This window comes from Epinephelus lanceolatus, chromosome 8 (assembly GCF_041903045.1).
Source record: "Epinephelus lanceolatus isolate andai-2023 chromosome 8, ASM4190304v1, whole genome shotgun sequence".
NCBI lineage: Eukaryota > Metazoa > Chordata > Actinopteri > Perciformes > Serranidae > Epinephelus > Epinephelus lanceolatus.
In genome coordinates, this window is record NC_135741.1 from 47,717,181 (window position 1) to 47,736,816 (window position 19,636).

A 19,636-nucleotide genomic window follows, 5' to 3' on the forward strand; every position below is an offset into this window, starting at 1 on the left:
ACTTAATTACATTCTGAACTGAGGAAACGGTGACCTGAAAACACTTTGCTATCCTCTTATAGCCTTCTCCTGCTTTGTGGGCATCAGTTATTTTGGTTTTCAGAGTGTTAGGCAGCTGTTTAGATGAGCCCATGGCTGCTAATTGCTCATCACCTGGCCTTTCCTAACAATGATTGTGAATAAGCTTACCGGTAAAAGTTGTTTTAGAATTTCTTGGGGTACCCAAACATTTGCATGGTGCCCCTTACATTTGTAATCCACTGATCTTGCTTAAACTGTTTTAAAAAGTCATGTTTTATCTTTAACTTTATGCCTTTAGAGATCAGTTTATCTTCTACTTACTTTGGCTTTCCATTCACAGGAAACAAAATTTTGACTAGGGTTGCCTAAACTTTTGCATGTCATTGTATATATGCATATCATTAACTCTGTCTCCTTTGTGCTATCTTCTCCAGCTGCTGTGGATTACCTGGCAAAAAACGTCAGCCTTTCCAGTCAGCGCAGGATGAAGCTGGCCGACCACTCAGCTGTACTGGGACTGCTGCAGGTTGAGACTGGCCAGGCCTACTAGTACCCACTTAACATGCACACCTAGTCACCAGCACAACCCACCTCCTGCTACCATCCATACAAATCTCCCAGAGACCGTGTGTGTGTGTGTGTGTGTGTGTGTGTGTGTGTGTGTCATAGATTGACTATACAGTACACTGGGGTGTTATTTAGCTTTTTTTTAATCTCATGTACGTGTTTCCTCCAGGGTTTAAGGATTGAATGATGCAGCTGCCGAAGCTTTATACATTCCCATGGGACCAACCAAATCCACCACATCAGTTTCCACTGTTAAGAATATAGTTCTTCATTTGTTGTTTGTCATATTGCACTACATTTTGTACACAGTATTGATGGAATCTAACTTAACAGGATAATTATAGTTAACTCGTGATATAAACAATTAGGCCTACTATGTAAACCAATCACTTTAGACTGGATGTAACCTTTGACCTGCTATTTAAAATATATATATATATTTAAAAACAAGGTCTTCAAACAAACAAAACAAACTAAATTATACATTGTAGTCATACTGTAATGATGCATCCATTCTTAATGCCAAGCATACCTCAAGTTGTGAAGTGTCAACACCCTTAGTGTTCTGTCTGAACACACCTTATGGTTTATTTAGCCTTTTAAAATTTCATGTAATTGTTTCCTCCAGGATTTAAGTACCCCTGTTCCCCCTGTTACTCTGCTAAGTCACCTATGACCATTTGTATTGAGTTTCATTCACTGATGAATTTTTCTGGCTGTGTTGTCAAACTAGGGAGTGCTATACTGGGTCAAAAAAACTACATGTTGCTAATTAAAGAAACAAAAAAAAATAAAAAATAAATCAGGTGCCCTCCAAGGATAGGGCAAGTAGGCGAATAAGGATAAAAGACAATGCCTTTCCAGCTTACTTATTGTAGAAGTCCATGGTATAGGTTGGCGGTCTGAAAAAAATCCAAGGCACTCTTCTGACTGTAAATAAAAATCCTTTATCAATAAATTGATGACCAATGCGTTCATACTTAAACAGACTTCATCAGGGTATAAAATGTACTGGGGTCAGGAGGGGGGAATAATGATGGTACTAGCATCTTATAAAACTGTATTATTGTTTTTGGATAAGTTTTGGATAAGTGTTAACAGTATTTTTACAATGAACCTCCCTCTCAGTATCCGATATTATATGTTATTACAATAATATGTTATTATAGCTTTGGACAAGTATTATTGAGGGTGACCCCTTATCAGCCCTTTTATACACCCTCCTCTCAATATTCAAGTCAAGTCAAGAAGTCAGGTAGTACTTAATTTGCCCCAGAGGGGCAATTAGTTTTATAGTAGTGACAAAAGTAGGGATGCACGATAATTTCAGCACATTATCGGTATCGGCCAATATTATCCTTAAAATGAATCAGAATCAGCCAACATGCTTTTTCTTATTTTGTACAATAAATGAATATGACATACATTGAAAAGCATACTATTTCGTGTCTCCATCTGCGGGTGGGCCATTATGATAAACGTATGCATGCATAATACAATGTTATTTCTACTATGGATGACAATGATCACTAAAATTAGTTGGGAAAAAAAGTGAGTATATCAATATCATTATTGGTGATTGGCCAAGTTAGTTGTGTTATATTGGTGTAGCCGTATTGCTACATGTGTGAGTTCCCCCAGTATAGATATACAGATTTGCAGATGAGTTTTCAGTCTTTTATTCCACCAACAACACAGGCAGAGGTGTCCTTCCAGTGGAAAGCAGACAGACGACTGCTCAGGACCAGCACACTACTGCATAAAAAGGGGAGAAAGAGCAGTCATAATCATTAGCAGCAGCTGTTCCAATCAACTCATCTGCCACTACTCTCCTGAGCCATCCCCCCACACCTGTCTCTCTCTCTCTCCTGCAGCTGACTGTTAACCACATACCCTCCACAATCGGCATATCGGATGTCAGCAAAAAATCCAATATCATGCGTGCCTAATTAGGGGTGCAAACCAACATAATTTGGGCTTTTGTTTTTTGTACAAAACGGGAATTACAGTCTGGCTGAAATGGGCTTGTTACAGTCTGGGTAAAGCAAAATCATCATTATTTCTAAACACATTATACATATAAGAAAATATTTCTCATGAACACATGAAAAGACAGAGAACTGTGTAGTACTGGATTGTGGAGTTAGACTGTTTTTCAGCATTTCTGTGTCCTACTGGATAAAATCTACGTTACCACTGTCATTAGAGCTCATAGCATCAGTATAATTTCTTTTGTCCATTCTGTGTCAGTGGTGAGTTTGCTAAGTCCCACGAACTCTCTGAGCTCTTTCAGTCTAAAAATCTCTGTTCAATGCCACAGTCATATAAACACAAGCTAAACAGCCGTCACTAATGAACCTTTCAGTCTTGATGATTGAAACAGCTATCCGGCTCACCGACATTTACTGCTCACTGCAGTGGATGTGTACTTTGTGCTAACCTTAACGCTAACTGAATGAGTGGCTACAGCTGCACAGTGGCTTTTGTTCCCTGGTTCAGAGGGTGTGTGTGCTGTGACTGTGCGTGCTACTGGCTTAGCTGCCAGAGAGTCTTTGACCGTGCAGCAGCTCATTCTTCTGCTAGTGGTTGTGCATGTTACTGTGCTACTGGGTTAACTGCTAAGGAGAGTCTGTAGCTGTGTGGTGGCTCTTTGCCTGAGTGTGTTTTTATTCACCACTCTCTCTCTCCATCGTCCTCATAATTAACAGTGAAACTGAAGTGGCTCCAAACACTAGACCTGTAGTTTATTAGAAGATCTTCTATTTCTGGTCTAGTAATTATGTTACCGACCATCTTAAAATGAGCTAGCTTGGTGTAGCTGTCTTCCAGTGTGTCTCACTGGAATAGAATGTTCTGGTTTGGGGGTGGTAGGGGCAGACAGCATGTTGCCTGTTCCATCCTGTGGACTGCCTTATTGATCACAGTGGCACTAAGGACATAAAGCTGAAAACACACAGATGCTGCCCTGGCACAGTGTACCATGTGGCGGTGCATCAAGTGCCCCTAGCACACACTCGACACGATGCAACAATACCAGCAATCCCAGAGAGAGGGGATATATGCTGAGAATGTGAGACCTATGGATATGGAAACCCACAATCAAGACTTACTAAAAAACATCTGGTAGCACAATGTTCCAACATCCGTAACCACCAACTACTATCACAACTAGAGATTAATGGAATACTACAACAACGCTACTGCAAGGGGGAGCTAGGACGGCAGGTCAGCAGGGGGATGTCATTACGCTCCCCACAATGCGAGATTGGGTACCAAGCCTCAGTAGATACAACTAGCCTCACTGAAAGAGCAGCTGACCTGAGAAGGAAGATTGTGAGCAAACTGGAAACCTGGAGCCTCCGAAGAATCCTGAAGCTGAGTTGCCATGTACCTTCAGATGATCTGCTAGAAGATGTGAATGCTGCCCTAAATACCATGCCTACAAGGACCATCACTGAGACCAACAAGCTGATTCACAGTACAGCAACAGTAATCCTGGAGATGCTTGGATACAAGATGGACATGGTACATACGAACCAGTATCCTCCATGGAAGAGACGGTTAGAGGCCAAGATAAAGGCAACACAGAGACAAGTTAACCAACTAGCAGAGCTACACAGGGGTAACATGGTGAATAAAGGATTACCAAGGAAGTACAATAAGCTCCCCATTCCAGAGGCACTCAAAACTGCCAAACAAAGACTAACTGCTCCTGCCACCCGGCTGAAGAGATACACCAGAGAAGTAGAGGCCAGGAGAATAAACAGGATATTGTTGCCAAGGTGTTCTCTCAATGGCAGGGAAATAACTGCAGGTCAGACCCACCAAAAGCTGAGATGGAAACATACTGGAAGGGCATATGGGAAAGAGAAGCATCTCACAACACCAATGCCCAAATGGCTAGTTGACCTAGGAGCTGGCCACAGCAATCTCCCTGAACAAGAACCAGTAACCATCTCAATGGCAGACATCCAGGAAAGAGTTTCAAAGATGAAGAGCTGGACAGCACCGGACCCTGATATGATCCATACATACTGGCTGAAGAAGCTAACTGCACTCCATGAACGCCTGGTAGCACAGATGAGCCAGCTGGCTGACACAGGGCAGGACAGTCCTGATCATGAAAGACCCCCAGAAGGGAACCATTCCATCCAATTACAGACCGATAACCTGTCTCTCCACAATATGGAAACCCCTGTCAGGCATCATAGCAGCCAAGATAACTAGGCATATGAGCAATACATGAGCGAGGCACAAAAAGGAATTGGCAGTAACACCAGAGGAGCCAAGCACCAGCTACTGGCTGACAGAGCAATCGCCCGAGACTGCAAGAGCAGGAAGACCAACCTGTGCAACGCCTGGATGACTACATGAAAGTCTACAACTCAATGCCACACACGGATACTGGAATGTCTGGAACTATACAAGATCAACAGGACACTAATGGCCTTCATTAAGAACTCCATGGAAATGTGGAAGACAACCCTAGAGGCCAACTTAAAGCCAACTGCCTAAGTCAACATCAAATGCGGCATATACCAAGGGGGTGCACTGTCACCACTGCTGTTCTGCATAGGCCTGAGTCCCCTCAGTCAGATCATCAAGAAGACTGGCTACGGATACCAATTCCGAAATGGGGTAACAATCAGCCACCTGCTCTACATTGATGACATCAAGCTGTATGCCAAGAATGAGCGAGACATCGACTCACTGATCCACACCACCAGGATCTACAGCAAGGACATAGGGATGTCATTTGGATTAGACAAGTGTGGCCGGATGGTATCAAAGAGAGGCAAGATGATCAGAACTGAGGGAGTTGACCTACCAGAGGGTAACATAGGAGATATCCAGGGTAGCTACAAGTGGGCTCCTTGGCAAGGCAAGTCCTCATAAGTCAACTGAATGGTCAGAACAAGGTCTGAGCCATCAACATGTACGCACTGCCAGTCATCAGATACCCAGCTGGGATCATAAACTGGCCAAAGGAGGAGATAGAGGCCACAGATATCAAGACAAGAAAGCTCTTCACCATGCATGGTGGGTTCCACCCAAAGTCCAGCACCCTGAGGCTATACACTGAGCGAAAAGAGGGAGGCCGAGGACTAGTGAGCATCAGAGCCACTATCCAGGATAAAACATGCAAAATCCAGAAATACATCAAGAAGATGGCCCCAAAGGACGAGCTGTCTAGGGAATGCCTCAGACAACAGCCCCTACATGGTGCATACCACCGTCAGATAGAGGACGTGGCTGATATCAAGAAGACCTCCCAGTGGCTGGAGAATGCTGAATTGACAGACAGCACAGAGGCACTAATCATCGCAGCACAAGAACAGGCCCTAAGCACAAGGGCCATAGAGGCCAGGGTCTACCACAGCAGATCAGACCCAAGGTGCAGACTGTGCAAAATTGCCCCTGAGACGGTCCAGCACATAGTGGCAAGGTGAAAGATGTAGGCAGGATTAGCGTACATGGAGAGGCACAACCAAGTGGCTGGGATAGTGTACAGGAACATCTGCACCCAGTATGGACTCGAAGTACCCAAATCTCGATTGGACACACCATCAAAGATGGTTGAGAACAACAGGGCTAAGATCCCGTGGGACTTCAGCTTCCAGACTGACAAACAGCTGCCGGCTAACCAACTGGACATAGTGGTGGTTGACAAACACTGGAAGAGGGCAGTGGTGGTAGATGTGGTGGTACCAGCCAACAGCAACATCAGAAAGAAGGAACACAAAAAGGTGAAGTATCAAGGGTTGAAAGAACAGCTGGAACAGATGTGGAAGGTCAAAGTTGATGTGGTTCCCATGGTAGTAGGAGCATGTGGGGCAGTGAACCCCAAACTGGGAGAGTGGCTCCTGTAGATTCCAGGAACAACATCTTTAGCCTCAGTCCAGAAGGGTGCAGTCCTAGGAACAGCTAAGATACTTTGCAGAACCCTCAAACTCCCAGGCCTCTGGTAGAGGACTCGTGCTTGAGGATGACACAGATACCACCCTGAGAGGGTAAGAGGGTGATTGATTTTTTACGTATATATATTTTATGTATATATACTGTACATATATATATATATATATATATATATATCAGTGGCAGCTGCTGGTCTTTCAAACAGGGGAAGCTCACTTAAGTTTACATCATAAAAGTTGTCATATTGTAGCGAGGCAGTAACTTATAAAAGGAGCATTTAATTGAAGCTGTTTTTCAACCACACTCATGCCATAGAACCACAGCGAAACACACCTCAAAGATTTTCAGATGGGTGAAAAGACCTGTTACTTTTCCGCACCCTTTGCACCAAATCAATCTGAGGTGTTGATCTGCCCTGTTGTTTAACTCTAAGTTTCTCTTCATAAGGAAGACTATCAAATGGCTTCGCCAAAATCCGGTCGACAATATTCAGATTGTCTGCCATTATGTGCAGCTTGCTAGCTCGCTCCCTAGCTGAGGCTGCTGCTCGAGGCTAGTGTGACCGCTTGTGAGTGCTTTGGGACGGTGGAGGGGCTCACAGCAGCTCCCGCTGCTCGTTGGGGACAGTAACTGCAGAGCGACAGAAGTCAGAGTCTCCAAACACGAGTACAGTCTCCAATAACACCAGAAAAAGATGCTAGATTTGTCGCTAGTTGTTTTTAATAAAGAAAAAGTCACTAAGAGGATTGGAAAAGTCTCCAGATCAACTCGGAACAACGGAATGAAACTTGAAAAATGCTCCGGTGTTGGTTTATATTTCAAGATTGCTGATTCGCTCATTGCGCTGTCATTCAAAAAGGGATTCAGCCTCAGACAGATCATCCAATCATCATGCAGAAGCCCAGCGTCCAGGCCAGCCAAGACCAACCCACTGCCCCATAGACCCCCAGAGACACTGAGCGTCCAATGGGCGGGACAAAACCGAGCATTTATCCGTTGAAGTCTTTGAACGCTGAGCTTCGACGCTGTTTAATGCACTGTGATGCTACGGGGATGAATGAGAAGAAAGTCGCATCAGTGACCTGTGATAAGTAGCTGATTCTGAACAAAAGTTGAATGCATTCTAGCGCATATTTAGTCAATGAAATGTAAACACAACAGTACATATTTGACCACTTCTTTTTTGACATTTTAGGGGAAGCTGAGCTTCCCTTGCAGTCTTAGAGCAATCGCCACTGATATATATATATATATATATATATATATATATATATATATATATATATATACATATATATATATGTATATATATATATATATATATATATATATATACATATATGTATGTGTGTGTATATATGTCTGTTGGTTTTGGCTAGTGGGTATTTGAAGCGGGAACCAGAAGGCAAGGTCTGAAACTTTAAGTGCAGGGGATGGCTGCTGTCAAACAGGATGGATTTTGTGTTCTTTAACACCTGTTATACAAATCAGACAGACTTTTCTGATGGATACCTGTGATACCATGCATTTTAATATTTCAGATTGAGAGAAGCATACCAGCAGATAAAGAAAAAAGGAAAAATCGACTTGATAAAAGATCTTTATAACGAAGTCATCAGCGTCCTGTCAACACTGAACATAGCCAGCTTCCCCAAACAAAAAAAAAACAAAAACGCTACTGGTTTCTTTACACAACATGTTGGTGTTACAATCAAAGCCCTATTTATTATCAGTCATAATGCATAATTAGGCATGTGCCGGTATGAGATTTTGACGGTATGATAACCGTGGGCAATAATGCCACGGTAATCGGTATTATCGTGTTAATAATAATAATAATAATAAAACAGGCATCGTCCTATTTTCGTGCTCTACACTTTAAAACGGTAGGCTAATATTAGTTTGACCATTCATGAGCAACAGCACGTACCAGACATCTCCTCAGTGCAACGCATCATCACACCAGTTGTTTAAATGTGTAATATAGACCCGTTAAAAGTAATAGAGCCGTTTCTTAGCTCCACAATGGTCACACCGCCCAGCAGCTTGTTGAGCTCCTCGTCGTTGCAGGTCTTCCACCGACTTCGTCCTTTTCGCCAGTGGGAAAAGTTCAACTTCATCTCCTCCAGCGATGTTTGCAGTCAGCACATCAGTGGATTTACACTGATTACTGACGTACTGACTGACTGACTGAGGCTGCCCCTCCCCCCAATAATTGTGCTGATTTCAGAGTATGTGCCAGTTAAAATGTACGACTGGCACAGATTTATTTCTGAGTTTTGAGTTCCTGAAGTACCCATTTATGAAACGTAGCATAGGTTACACCATCGGCCTTTACCGTCGGAATGGAAAATGGGCGGTTAGTGACACCGTGACATTCTTTTACCGTTGTAAACCGTGACGCTGGTACCCGGCACATGCCTATGCATAATATTGTGGTGTTAACAGGATTAGAGTCTAAAATCAATACACATTAATCACATTTAATTATAAGGCTTCTTGGCACCATCTTAAAAAGCAGTGTTGGGCAAGCTACTTGGAAAATGTAATGAGCTAAGGTACCAGTTACTCTACACCAAAATAAAGTGTCACTACATTGAAGCTGTCCCCAGTGAAATATATTAAGGTAAGCTACAAGAAAATGGCAAAAGTACCTTGCTACTTGCAAAGCAACCTGATCTCACAGAAATACGTGAAATGACCACGACCTCTTAACACTGCGTTCCGTGGTGGCAGCACATAATGGGTTGAAATTACGTGCTGGTACCACGGAAACAATGCCAATGTAAAGTCAATTAGGATCCTTTTTCGTGGTGTCCACACAGATTCCCTGATTCAACAACGTCCTGTATACACACAAAAACACGAAAGTGTTCTTGATATTAAAACGGCAAATATATTTCTCTGTTATAATTTCCCACTAACAATAATAATAATACTAATAACATGATAGTTGATAGTAACGTGATAGGCCAATTCAAATATTCAGTCCCAAAAACGCTGTTTCTACATTACTAGCTAAATTATCTGAAATGAACCATCATCCTTACTTTTTCTTAACATATTTCATCTAGGTGCAGTGTCATTACTAGTTCGGCTTTACTAGACATTTGATATATTCAGTAGATGTATCTTTTTACGACTCAATTTTACAACTCTATTTTACAAGCTGCAAACCAACCTACCGTCCTAAAAACACCGCTCTAGCATCTGAGCTAAAATATTGAAAATTAGCCGACATCTTTACTTTTTCTTACCATAGTTCATCTAGGTTCAGTGTAATAACTAGTTCGGCTTTACTAGATATTAGATATATTCAGCAGATATATCTTTTTACAACCCTTTAGAACCCTACTAAAACCCTACTATTCTACCCATATCTGACAGCACCCCCAGTTGTTGACTACACTCACATGATAGTTGGGGTCAAGAGCTCTCTATAACAGTTGGTCCCATGTCTGTACCCCCTTTAGTTGCTGAGTTATATGCCTGAAAACATGCACTGAGGTCAAGGTTCAAAGGTCAATGGCTGAAAGCAGGAGCCATGTAGAATCTTCATACTGGCATATGTTACTCTCCAGGTTGAGACCTTTCCAATGATGTATTAGGTTTAGCTCTACAACAAAGTTTTGATTTTTTCATTTTTTGGACACAAGCCATGCCAGGTGTAGTTTCAGAGAGAGGGGGTGGGGGGGGAGGGCTGGTTCTGTGGCGCTGGCTTGGGGTCCGCTCTCCCTGTTGGAGTGGAGGGTGACCGGGTTGCCAGGGGCAGACGGCTCCATGTGATGGTGTTTCCTCTCTGGTTCTTCCGTGCTCAGCCTTATTTTTATCTTCTTATTTATTTATTTATTTATTAGTGGCGTCTGGATTCAGTTACGGCAGACGGATGGCAATCTGAAATGGAATGAAGCCCACAGACGGCCGACAGCAGCTACAAAACAGTAGTGGAACGCGCCCCATCCGCCCACAGCACAATGCTCTTAAAGCCCTACGCTATCAAAAGCTGGCAAAATACATTTATTTTATTTTATGGCCTTGACATTGACCTGTCATATTGTTGAGTTATCAAGGACACTTCCGCGTTTTTGTGTGTGTACAGGAATGTTAAAGATATCATTGAGGAAAACGAGGTTGACGTGACGTGATTGAATCAGGGAATCCGTGTGTCCACCACGGGAGAGGACCCTAATTGACTTTACATTGGCATTGTTTTCGTGGTGGCAGCACGTACTTTCAACCCATTACGTGCCGCCACCACGGAATGCGGTGTTAAGAGGTCATGGTCATTTCAAGTATTTCTGTGAGATCAGGTTGTTGCAAAGCTACTTTTATTTTTTGATTTTATGTCAAATCAGCATAAGAAAAACTGTCAGCCAAACAAATAGAACTGTTTATTAAAAAATAACAGACTTAAATTAGAACTTTCATCTTCTTTTGAAGACTTTGTGATATTTGAACTTGTCCTCCAATAACATGACATCATCAGTTGGCCTATTGCTCTCTTTCTTTCTCTCTCCTCTTCCCACTTAATGTATTTCTCTGTCTTGGCCTCTTTCAGTAGGCTATCTGGCTCTTTCAGTAATTCAAAAACACAATTCCAAAATATATTTTAAAACTCAGTATAACCATAATAAATTAAAGACAGTACTATAAACAATAAAAAATAAAAGACCTAAATGAAAACTTTTCTTTTTTGGGACATTAGAACATGATCATGTCCTGCAAATAACATGTGACATCAGCATGTCACTCTCTCTCTCTCTGTCTCTCTAGGTCTTTTCTTGGGCCCAGTTGTATCTATTTCTCTAGTGACCACTGCAAATCCACTAAATATTTACAGTCTATGGGCAAGACACGTGATAAACCTGTCAAGAAGCAATTTCGGAACCCATCAGCTGTATTCGGCGTCTGACTTCCGGCAGACAGCGATACAGCCTCTGGGTGCAGACCCCTGATTTTTTGGCATTCCGGTTTGATTTGGGCGGAGGACGCGAATTTCCGTTTCCGACTTCCATTTATATATAAGTAAATATGCTGAACCATCCACCGCAATGGATTCAGTGTTTGCAGTGACGCCAATTATGTTCTGCCTCGTTACTTCACCGCACGGACCATTTAACCTGGCAACAACTGCAGCAGGCTCAAACGTGATTGGTCAATATCACGTGGACTACAAACGAGGTCATCCCTATGTTCCCAGGGTTCTATGTTCCCCACTTAACCCTACAAAAAAGTTTCTATGTTCCCCGCTTACACAAAAAGGGTTCTATGTTTGCCGCTTGGTTGAGCGGGCAACATAGAACCCGCAAACATAGAACCTTTTCTGTGTAAGCGAGGAACATAGAACCTTTTTTGCGGGGTTAAGTGGGGAACATAGAACCCAGGAAACATAGAACCCTGGGAACATAGATATGCTCCCCTACAAACAGCCTACAACCTGAAACCAGGGCTCTTCCGCTCTTCTTCCGGAGGCAAGATCTCCAGGGCAAGATCTCCAGGGCACTGAATGTGGAGTCTGTATATAGACTAGTCAAAAAGTGAAATATAGCCAATCAGAGGCAGAGTAGTGTGGTTCTTGCCAAAAAAAGCCAATAGCAAAGTTGCAAGCAGAATAAACTGAAGGATTAGTATGTGTTGTCATACGGAAATGCTTACCTCTTCTGCATGCTGCGGTGTGGCGCTGGCATCAGTCACATTACCTATGCACAGTTTTATTACCCTTACTTTTATCCAGACCTCTGTAGAAAAAAAAGTCTGCTGCGCTCTTCCTGGGAAAAAGAGCTTGTAACTTTCTACTTTGTCAACTAATCAACTTGACTACTGAAAAACTATTTGACTCAGACAGTAGTGATGTTACCACCACACTACTGAGAAATGTAGTGAAGATAGTAATGCCACTACATATAGTAACCTTACTGCCCAACACTATTAAAAAGTAATCTGTGACGGGACTTAGGTCTTATCTTCCATCAGTATTGTTGTTTATATGGTGTGGACAAATATTATTGAAGGTCATTTCTTATCAGTCTTACAAAGTACCCTCCTCCCAGTATTTATCATTTATTATTGTTGTTATAATGTTTTTGAATAAATATTATTGAAGGTCACCCTTTATGAGTATTTTCACTTTATAGGCCCTTGCTGTCTATCCACACTATATACAGGGGCGGACTGGGACTAAAAAACAGCCCTGGACTTTGACCTGGCCCAGCCCACAACAACCGGTGCGCGGAAACTCATCAGCCCCAGACATGGGTGTCAAAATACTTAAATCTTAACACATGATACTATACCTTCCAAATTATAGCAATAGCACCGATGTTGACTAGATGTTGTGTTAAGAACATAGTGTAGAATACTCACTGAGAAATAAACGACACAGTCCAGATGTCTCTCTGCTGAACAATACAATGCAGGTGACTGCCTGAAACACACAACAAGACATGGTATGAGACTCATACATACATACATGCATACATCATGTCCTGAAACACACAACAAGACATGGTATGTATGAGTCTCATACCATGTCTTGTTGTTGTGTTTCAGGCAGTCACCTGCATTGTATTGTTCAGCAGAGAGACATCTGGACTGTGTCGTTTATTTCTCAGTGAGTATTGTGTATAATTACAGCCTCTTTACAATGTGATTTATCATAACTCATAGAGGCTTCACTCTCTAATTGCCTTTGTTTTTTTTCCCTCACCTTGTCAGCCCCACCCTTTTCTTTGCATTTTTTTGGATTAATACCAGTGTCCATATTGTTATCTTTCACGCTGTCTCTCCCATCTGCACCTGCTGCACACGGCTGCTCGATTTGTGTGACGTATGCGCTTCCTTCTATCTTCATAGATATCTATGCGCCAGCTGGCATCCAATTTAAAGGCTGCCACCTAGCGGACTGGACGTGGAACAGTAGATTATCAGGGAGAAAAAGGAAAATATGGCCTGGCCATATACATATATATACATATATACATATATATATATATACACATATATATACAGTACAGGCCAAAAGTTTGGACACACCTTCTCATTCAATGCGTTTCCTTTATTTTCATGACTATTTACATTGTAGATTCTCACTGAAGGCATCAAAACTATGAATGAACACGTGGAGTTATGTACTTAACAAAAAAAGGTGAAATAACTGAAAACATGTTTTATATTCTAGTTTCTTCAAAATAGCCACCCTTTGCTCTGATTACTGCTTTGCACACTCTTGGCATTCTCTCGTGTTCATTCATAGTTTTGATGCCTTCAGTGAGAATCTACAATGTAAATAGTCATGAAAATAAAGAAAACGCATTGAATGAGAAGGTGTGTCCAAACTTTTGGCCTGTACTGTATATATATATATATATATATATATATATATATATATATATGTATGTATGTATGTATATATATATATATATGTATATATATATATATATATATATATATATATATATATATATATATTTAACATTATTATAGATTTCTTCTGTTTCTGTCATAACGTGTGAGTTTGTTTCATATATCAGCTCTTTTTTCATTTTTCAGTCTTTCACTTTTATTGTCAGTTTGGTCTTAACTTTATTATTTGTGATTTAACTTCTTATTCTGCTCTTAAATATGTGAGTCAGTCACAGTATATGTTCACATTTTCTCTGTCATGTCTTTCCAGAGTTTTTTTTTTTTTTTTTCAACTGGACACTCCTAATGGGTCACATGACATCATGATGAGTTTAAATTGAACACCTGTCCCCAGAGCATTATATACCCCAGTAAGGACTGTTTAAGGTGAAACACATTGGTAATCTATTTATTAATAACAGATTTTACCTTGGAGTGCCTTGGATGCTTCTCACACCCCCCATCTATAACATGGACCTTTGCATTAAGTGAGCTGGACAGTCATGGTTTTTGGTTGGTTTTGTTTTTTGGTTGTTGTTTTTTTTGTTATTCTTAAATGCATGTATGATTTGCTTATGGCTCATGAATTCTACCTCAAATTTAAATGAGTTGCACTTATGACCAAATAGAAATCAGCAAAATCAATATTTTGAGCTGCTGTCTTTAAGAGATAATAGACCTACACAGACAGATTAGTCCTGGCTCAGCTTTAGTGTTTCGAGTTGAAAACGTTTTTGTTTTGTTTTGTTTTGTTTTTTTAACTTGGGAAGAACACAATGCTGTGAAGGAGGATTAGGGCCATGTTAAAGAAAAAAAGTCGTAAATCTACGAGAATAAAGTCATAAATCTACAAGAATAAAGTCATATTATTAAGACAATAAAGTCATAAATCTTGGAGAATACAGACGTACAAGAAAAAAAAGTCATAATATAATGAGAATAAAGTCGTGAATCTACCAGAGAAGTCATAATTTTACAAGAATAAATCGTAAATCTGCAAAAATAGTCATAATATTATGAGAACAAAGTTGTAAATCTACGAGAATAAAGTCACAGTATTACGAGAATTAAGTCATAAATATATGAGAATAAAGTCATAATATTATGAGAATAAAGTAGTAAATCTACGAGAATAAATTCATAATATTGTGAAAATAAAGTCATAATATTATGAGAATAAAGTCATAAGTCTACAATAATAATGTTGAAATATTATGAGATAAAACTCATAATTTTTGGAGAAAAAAAGTCACTGATTAAAACTGGAAAGACCATATGTACTGTCGCACATACGATGGCCCAGATCACTGGCACGAGGAAAAAACACACCAGAGGCCAGCTCCTTATCCCTGCTGCTTTCAGGCAGCCTTCAGACGCAAAGCAGAATGGGTGCATTTTAGGAATATGAATGGAAACATACTGAACATGATAATGCACAGTGCAGCATCACCCAGATGTGCAATCACCTGCAGCACCCTTCTATAATGTAGTCTGAAATATGACACAACAAATTTCAGGGGATATTTTTTTCTGGAGGCACACTGATGGAAGTGGAGCAGTGAGGATCATTGTGGATGAATGAAAAATGAAAACAGTTTTTGGGTGGTTTTGTAACATTGTTAATGTAATAATATCACCTGAAATATAACTTACAACTTTATTCTTGTAAATTTAGGACTTTATTCTTGTAATAAAATGAATTCTTTTCTCATAGTTACATCTTTATTCCCTTAGATTTATGACTTTATCCTTGTAGATTTCCGACGTAATTCTCATAATAATGACTTTTTTTCCCTCTTAGATTTCAAACTTTATTCTTGAAATTTTGATTTTGATTTTCTTTTTCTTTTACATGGCCCTAATCCTTCTTTATACAATGCTGGGGTTACCATAAATACTTTGTAATTTTTATGTGAAATTGGTCAGCTCTATAGAATTTGAACATCAAGATATTGGCAGCTGAAAAAGAAAAGAAAAAAATGTGTCAGCCTTCAGGACCCAATGTGTGCGTGTACGTGGGGGTGATAAAAAAAACCTCTGTAGGAGAATGATACAGTCTAATTCAGCCATTCCTGAAGAGATGCCTCCGTTCTGACACTGCAGTCCCTCTTATCAACAACAAGAACTCCTGAAGAGCTTTGGCTGTAGTTTGAGGTCAAACAAGCTCCTGACTGAGCAGCTGATAATAAGTGTGACAGTCACACTAGCAGCTTGGTACCAGTCATTACAGTTCTTTTTTATTTTCAGCCGTAATTAATTTAATGTCTGTTCCTTGCATACATCTATGAAAAATACCACCGGGTTGCACTGTCCTTAATAACTCTTTAGATATGAAATCAATTTTGATGAGTCATACCTGCAATAACAATTAAACTAGTTAACAGTTCTGGTAAATTTCAGAAGTAACTCTTATATTCTTGCTAAATGTGTACCTTGTAGAAAATATGACGTTGTGTAGAGTATGTTTCTCTTCAACATATCAAACCGTTCATAATGATCATATTGAGCATACCTGCAAACTGTTTATTGTCATTGTTTTCAAGTCACCTGCTCATGGCAACTAAAGTATGTTTTTGGATGGTTTTAGATGCAAAATTTTGGCTTGGTCAACACTTTCTCACTCTGACATTGTCAAATATCGATGTTTGGTCATGGACTTTCCACATCAAGATATGATGTGCAAGGTACCCTGTTGGTTGTTGCTGTTCTGAAACACCATGTCAACTTCAGCCTGTTACATACATTGTCTGTTTTCACAGGAAATGTACAGTTTGCATATAGTCTCTTTCAAAATAAATGTACTACATCGATCACTGCAAATTGAATTTTTTTTTCCTTCAACAACAAATGTACTTGGTTAGGTTTAGGCAATAAAAGCACATGTTTAGGTATAGACAAAAATAACAGGGTTTGGATTTACATTCATATAGGAAGTGAACACCGGCCTCCTAGGTCAAAGTTAGTGGTTGTTGAACCCATCCACACAGCCACCCTACTCGTTTCCCCCTGACACCCCAGAGCACCGTTAAACAATAGTGACGACTGGCTGCCAAACATGCTGACATGAAAGGACAGCTTTTTTTGTCAGTATTTGACACCGGAAGTCACTGACCAAGTGTCGGTATTTGACAACTTCAGAGTGAGATCGGGTTGCCCAACCGGGTGCCAATATCTAAAGTCTTAAAGTGTCCTTCCAGCTCACTGTTGATGTGGAGTGCATATATTCTAATCCTCACACGTGTTGTGTAGCCTCATTCCTCTGGGCTACAGCAACAATACACCCCTGAGCTTACCTGAGAAGGACTAAATGCACAAACCCGCTATTTTTAAATATCCCATGGAGAGAGACTCTCACTCACTATTTTGCTCTGAAAACGTCTGTATGAAACCTCATTCTGTGGACAATAAATGAGGTGCAGACTTACCTCTATGTCACCGGTGAAGAGGAAATACGGTGAGTGGTGGACGGAGCAGTGAATGACAACAACCCAGCCCACATATAAGAGTACTGTTAACAGTGGAAATGCTAAACAAGCCTAGGGTCTAGGTACCATGTCTAAACGGTTACTTTTGGTTCCAAAGGTACCATACCAAAAGTGTTTGGTTGAAACAGGGCTATAGATGTCTCAAATTAAAACCTTCAAGCAAAAAGTACAACTCTCCCTTTTTAATGTGAAATATATGCAGGAAGTGTGTGCTATGGGAGTTTAATTTACAGTAGCTTAACAGGGATGAAAAAAGAAATCTGCACAGTATAGGTAATTCGTAATAATTGGTGAGTGAAAACAGTAATTGTCTTAATGACAGAAAAATTCATTGATTTTACTGGTCATGACCATTATTTGAATACTGGCCTTCATTTTAGAATTTCTGGTATACAGAATTTATATGTCAAATAATCTGCATAATGTTTTGTAATGTCAGCCTGAGCTACAAACACTACACACTACAATGGTTTCATAAAGGACTCAGTTGAGGGTGTGTAATGCAGTCAAAGAGAAAGAGGTCTGTCAGAGAGATCTTCCTTACTCTAATTACCCATACTGACCAAAGGGAAAGCTCCTCGCCGTTCCACTCCACTGTACTCTCCACAGCAACTCCTGCACTGCTCCAGAGAGGAACAACAATGCGCGCAAAGATGCCACCATATCAAACTTGTTGTACTCTTTGATGGGAACCACTTCAGAGTTAATGGACTGGAGGATAAACAGAGACCAAACAGAGAATCATTCCACCTATCAAGTCATTCCATACGAAACAAAACTTGAATAATCAAAATATGCTTCTGCATTATTAAAGTTTTCTTTCTTGTTTTTGGTTCTGTATTTGATGCCATTTCAGAGAGATGCTCAGTATTAAATCCTTGGCTCATCATGAATTTAAAAATGATGCCATTAAATAAGACTGAGTTGAGTTTGATGAGTTCACTTCCATTCCCACTGGATGCTGGTGTCCAAGTGTAACTATAGTGAGGGCAATCATCACTGTCTCATACAGAGGCTTTTATATTATCGTCCCTGTACACCACCACAAGAGCCATGAGAACTCTTTGAATGCTGACTGTGTTAACCATCTACCTTGTGTATATATATTTTTCCACTTACAGCAAACCAAGGTGAACAGTAAGGGCCCAATGTACAGATATGCTCTTTCACCCCAACCCCTCCAGTTTACCTCTTGGTCCTTTTCCTGCTTGTTTTGCTCTGCTTTCTGTTTGGCATGTGTGTATGTTACCATAGTATAATTTATTCTACTTGTATGAAGTATTAGACTAGTGAAAATTTTGTATTGGCATTTACTCCCCTCAGACTCTTGGTGTGTTAACTGTAACACTGACGTGACTGTCTGTTCATTAAAGTTCTACAACTGGACCAAGACCACAGGGTTGTGCTGGTTGCCTGCTCGTTATTAACATACACTGAAACTGTTGTTGTTCGTAGGCAGTAACATGTATGAGGAAGAAAAATGATTCAGCTCAGCATGTTTGAGATTTTAAAATCTGAGGTATGGACCCTTTTACAGTAAGTAAACTGTCGGACATTTTTCGGCGGGCGGGGCTTAGCTGGAGGCAAAACAATTGTCCACAGACATTAGCTAGCACTAGCTAGAATGTTCTATTGTCTTGTTTTAGACAGTGGAGGAAGATAATACAAGTGGTGCATTCAGAAATACTTATTCTGAGTGCCGGAGCGCACACTGACACAAACTGGACCCTTCGTAAATTCACAACGTTGTTGGAATTTACAGTTATCCACCACACTCTCGGAGCAGAGCACCAAGTGGAGTGAATGTGTGATTAACTTGACCGTTTATTAATTCATATAGAAATATAATGCTCCGTTTCTTCGACCAACAGGGCTCTCATTATAGTGTAGAGGGTCAGACTGAATTTATGAATGCACCATGTCAGGTCCCTCACTCCCCAGGAGTGTTACTTGAAAAAGTAAACCCTGACCAACAGGACCAGACTGGCCGACCCATACGCTCTCACTCAGTGGACAGATGATATGACAGGATTGTTGGAGGTGGGATGGCTGGCTTTGTGGTTGATTACTATGTCAATCTTACAAAGGAGGACCAAACTTGAATGGTTTCCTCCAGTATGATTTGCTATCAAAGCTAACGTTAGCTAATGCACTAAAAAGTTAGCGTTATGGAAAAATCCAATATTTCTCTTAATACCTCCCCAATTTACATTGGGCAACACTCAACTCATTACTTTTTCTTTTTT

The 19,636-nt window shown here is 40.5% G+C and overlaps 2 protein-coding genes across 5 annotated transcripts in view; both read left to right on the top strand.

Annotated features, from left to right (window-relative positions):
- LOC117258368 (paired box protein Pax-7-like) overlaps nucleotides 1-2,123 on the top strand; it is a 240,631-nt gene extending 238,508 nt beyond the window's left edge. For all 4 annotated transcript variants that reach the window (XM_033629198.2, XM_033629199.2, XM_078170386.1 and 1 more), the window contains exon 9: nucleotides 456-2,123. In XM_033629198.2, coding sequence (XP_033485089.1) covers nucleotides 456-571 — 116 coding nt within the window. In that variant the 3' untranslated portion in view covers nucleotides 572-2,123. The remainder of the gene's footprint in view (nucleotides 1-455) is intronic.
- Nucleotides 2,124-3,825: 1,702 nt separating this feature from the next.
- LOC144464187 (uncharacterized) lies at nucleotides 3,826-6,319 on the top strand. Its single transcript, XM_078170388.1, has one exon. The coding sequence runs from the start codon at nucleotides 3,826-3,828 to the stop codon at nucleotides 4,813-4,815; it is 990 nt and encodes a 329-aa protein (XP_078026514.1). The 3' UTR covers nucleotides 4,816-6,319.
- The last annotated feature ends 13,317 nt before the right edge of the window (nucleotides 6,320-19,636 follow it).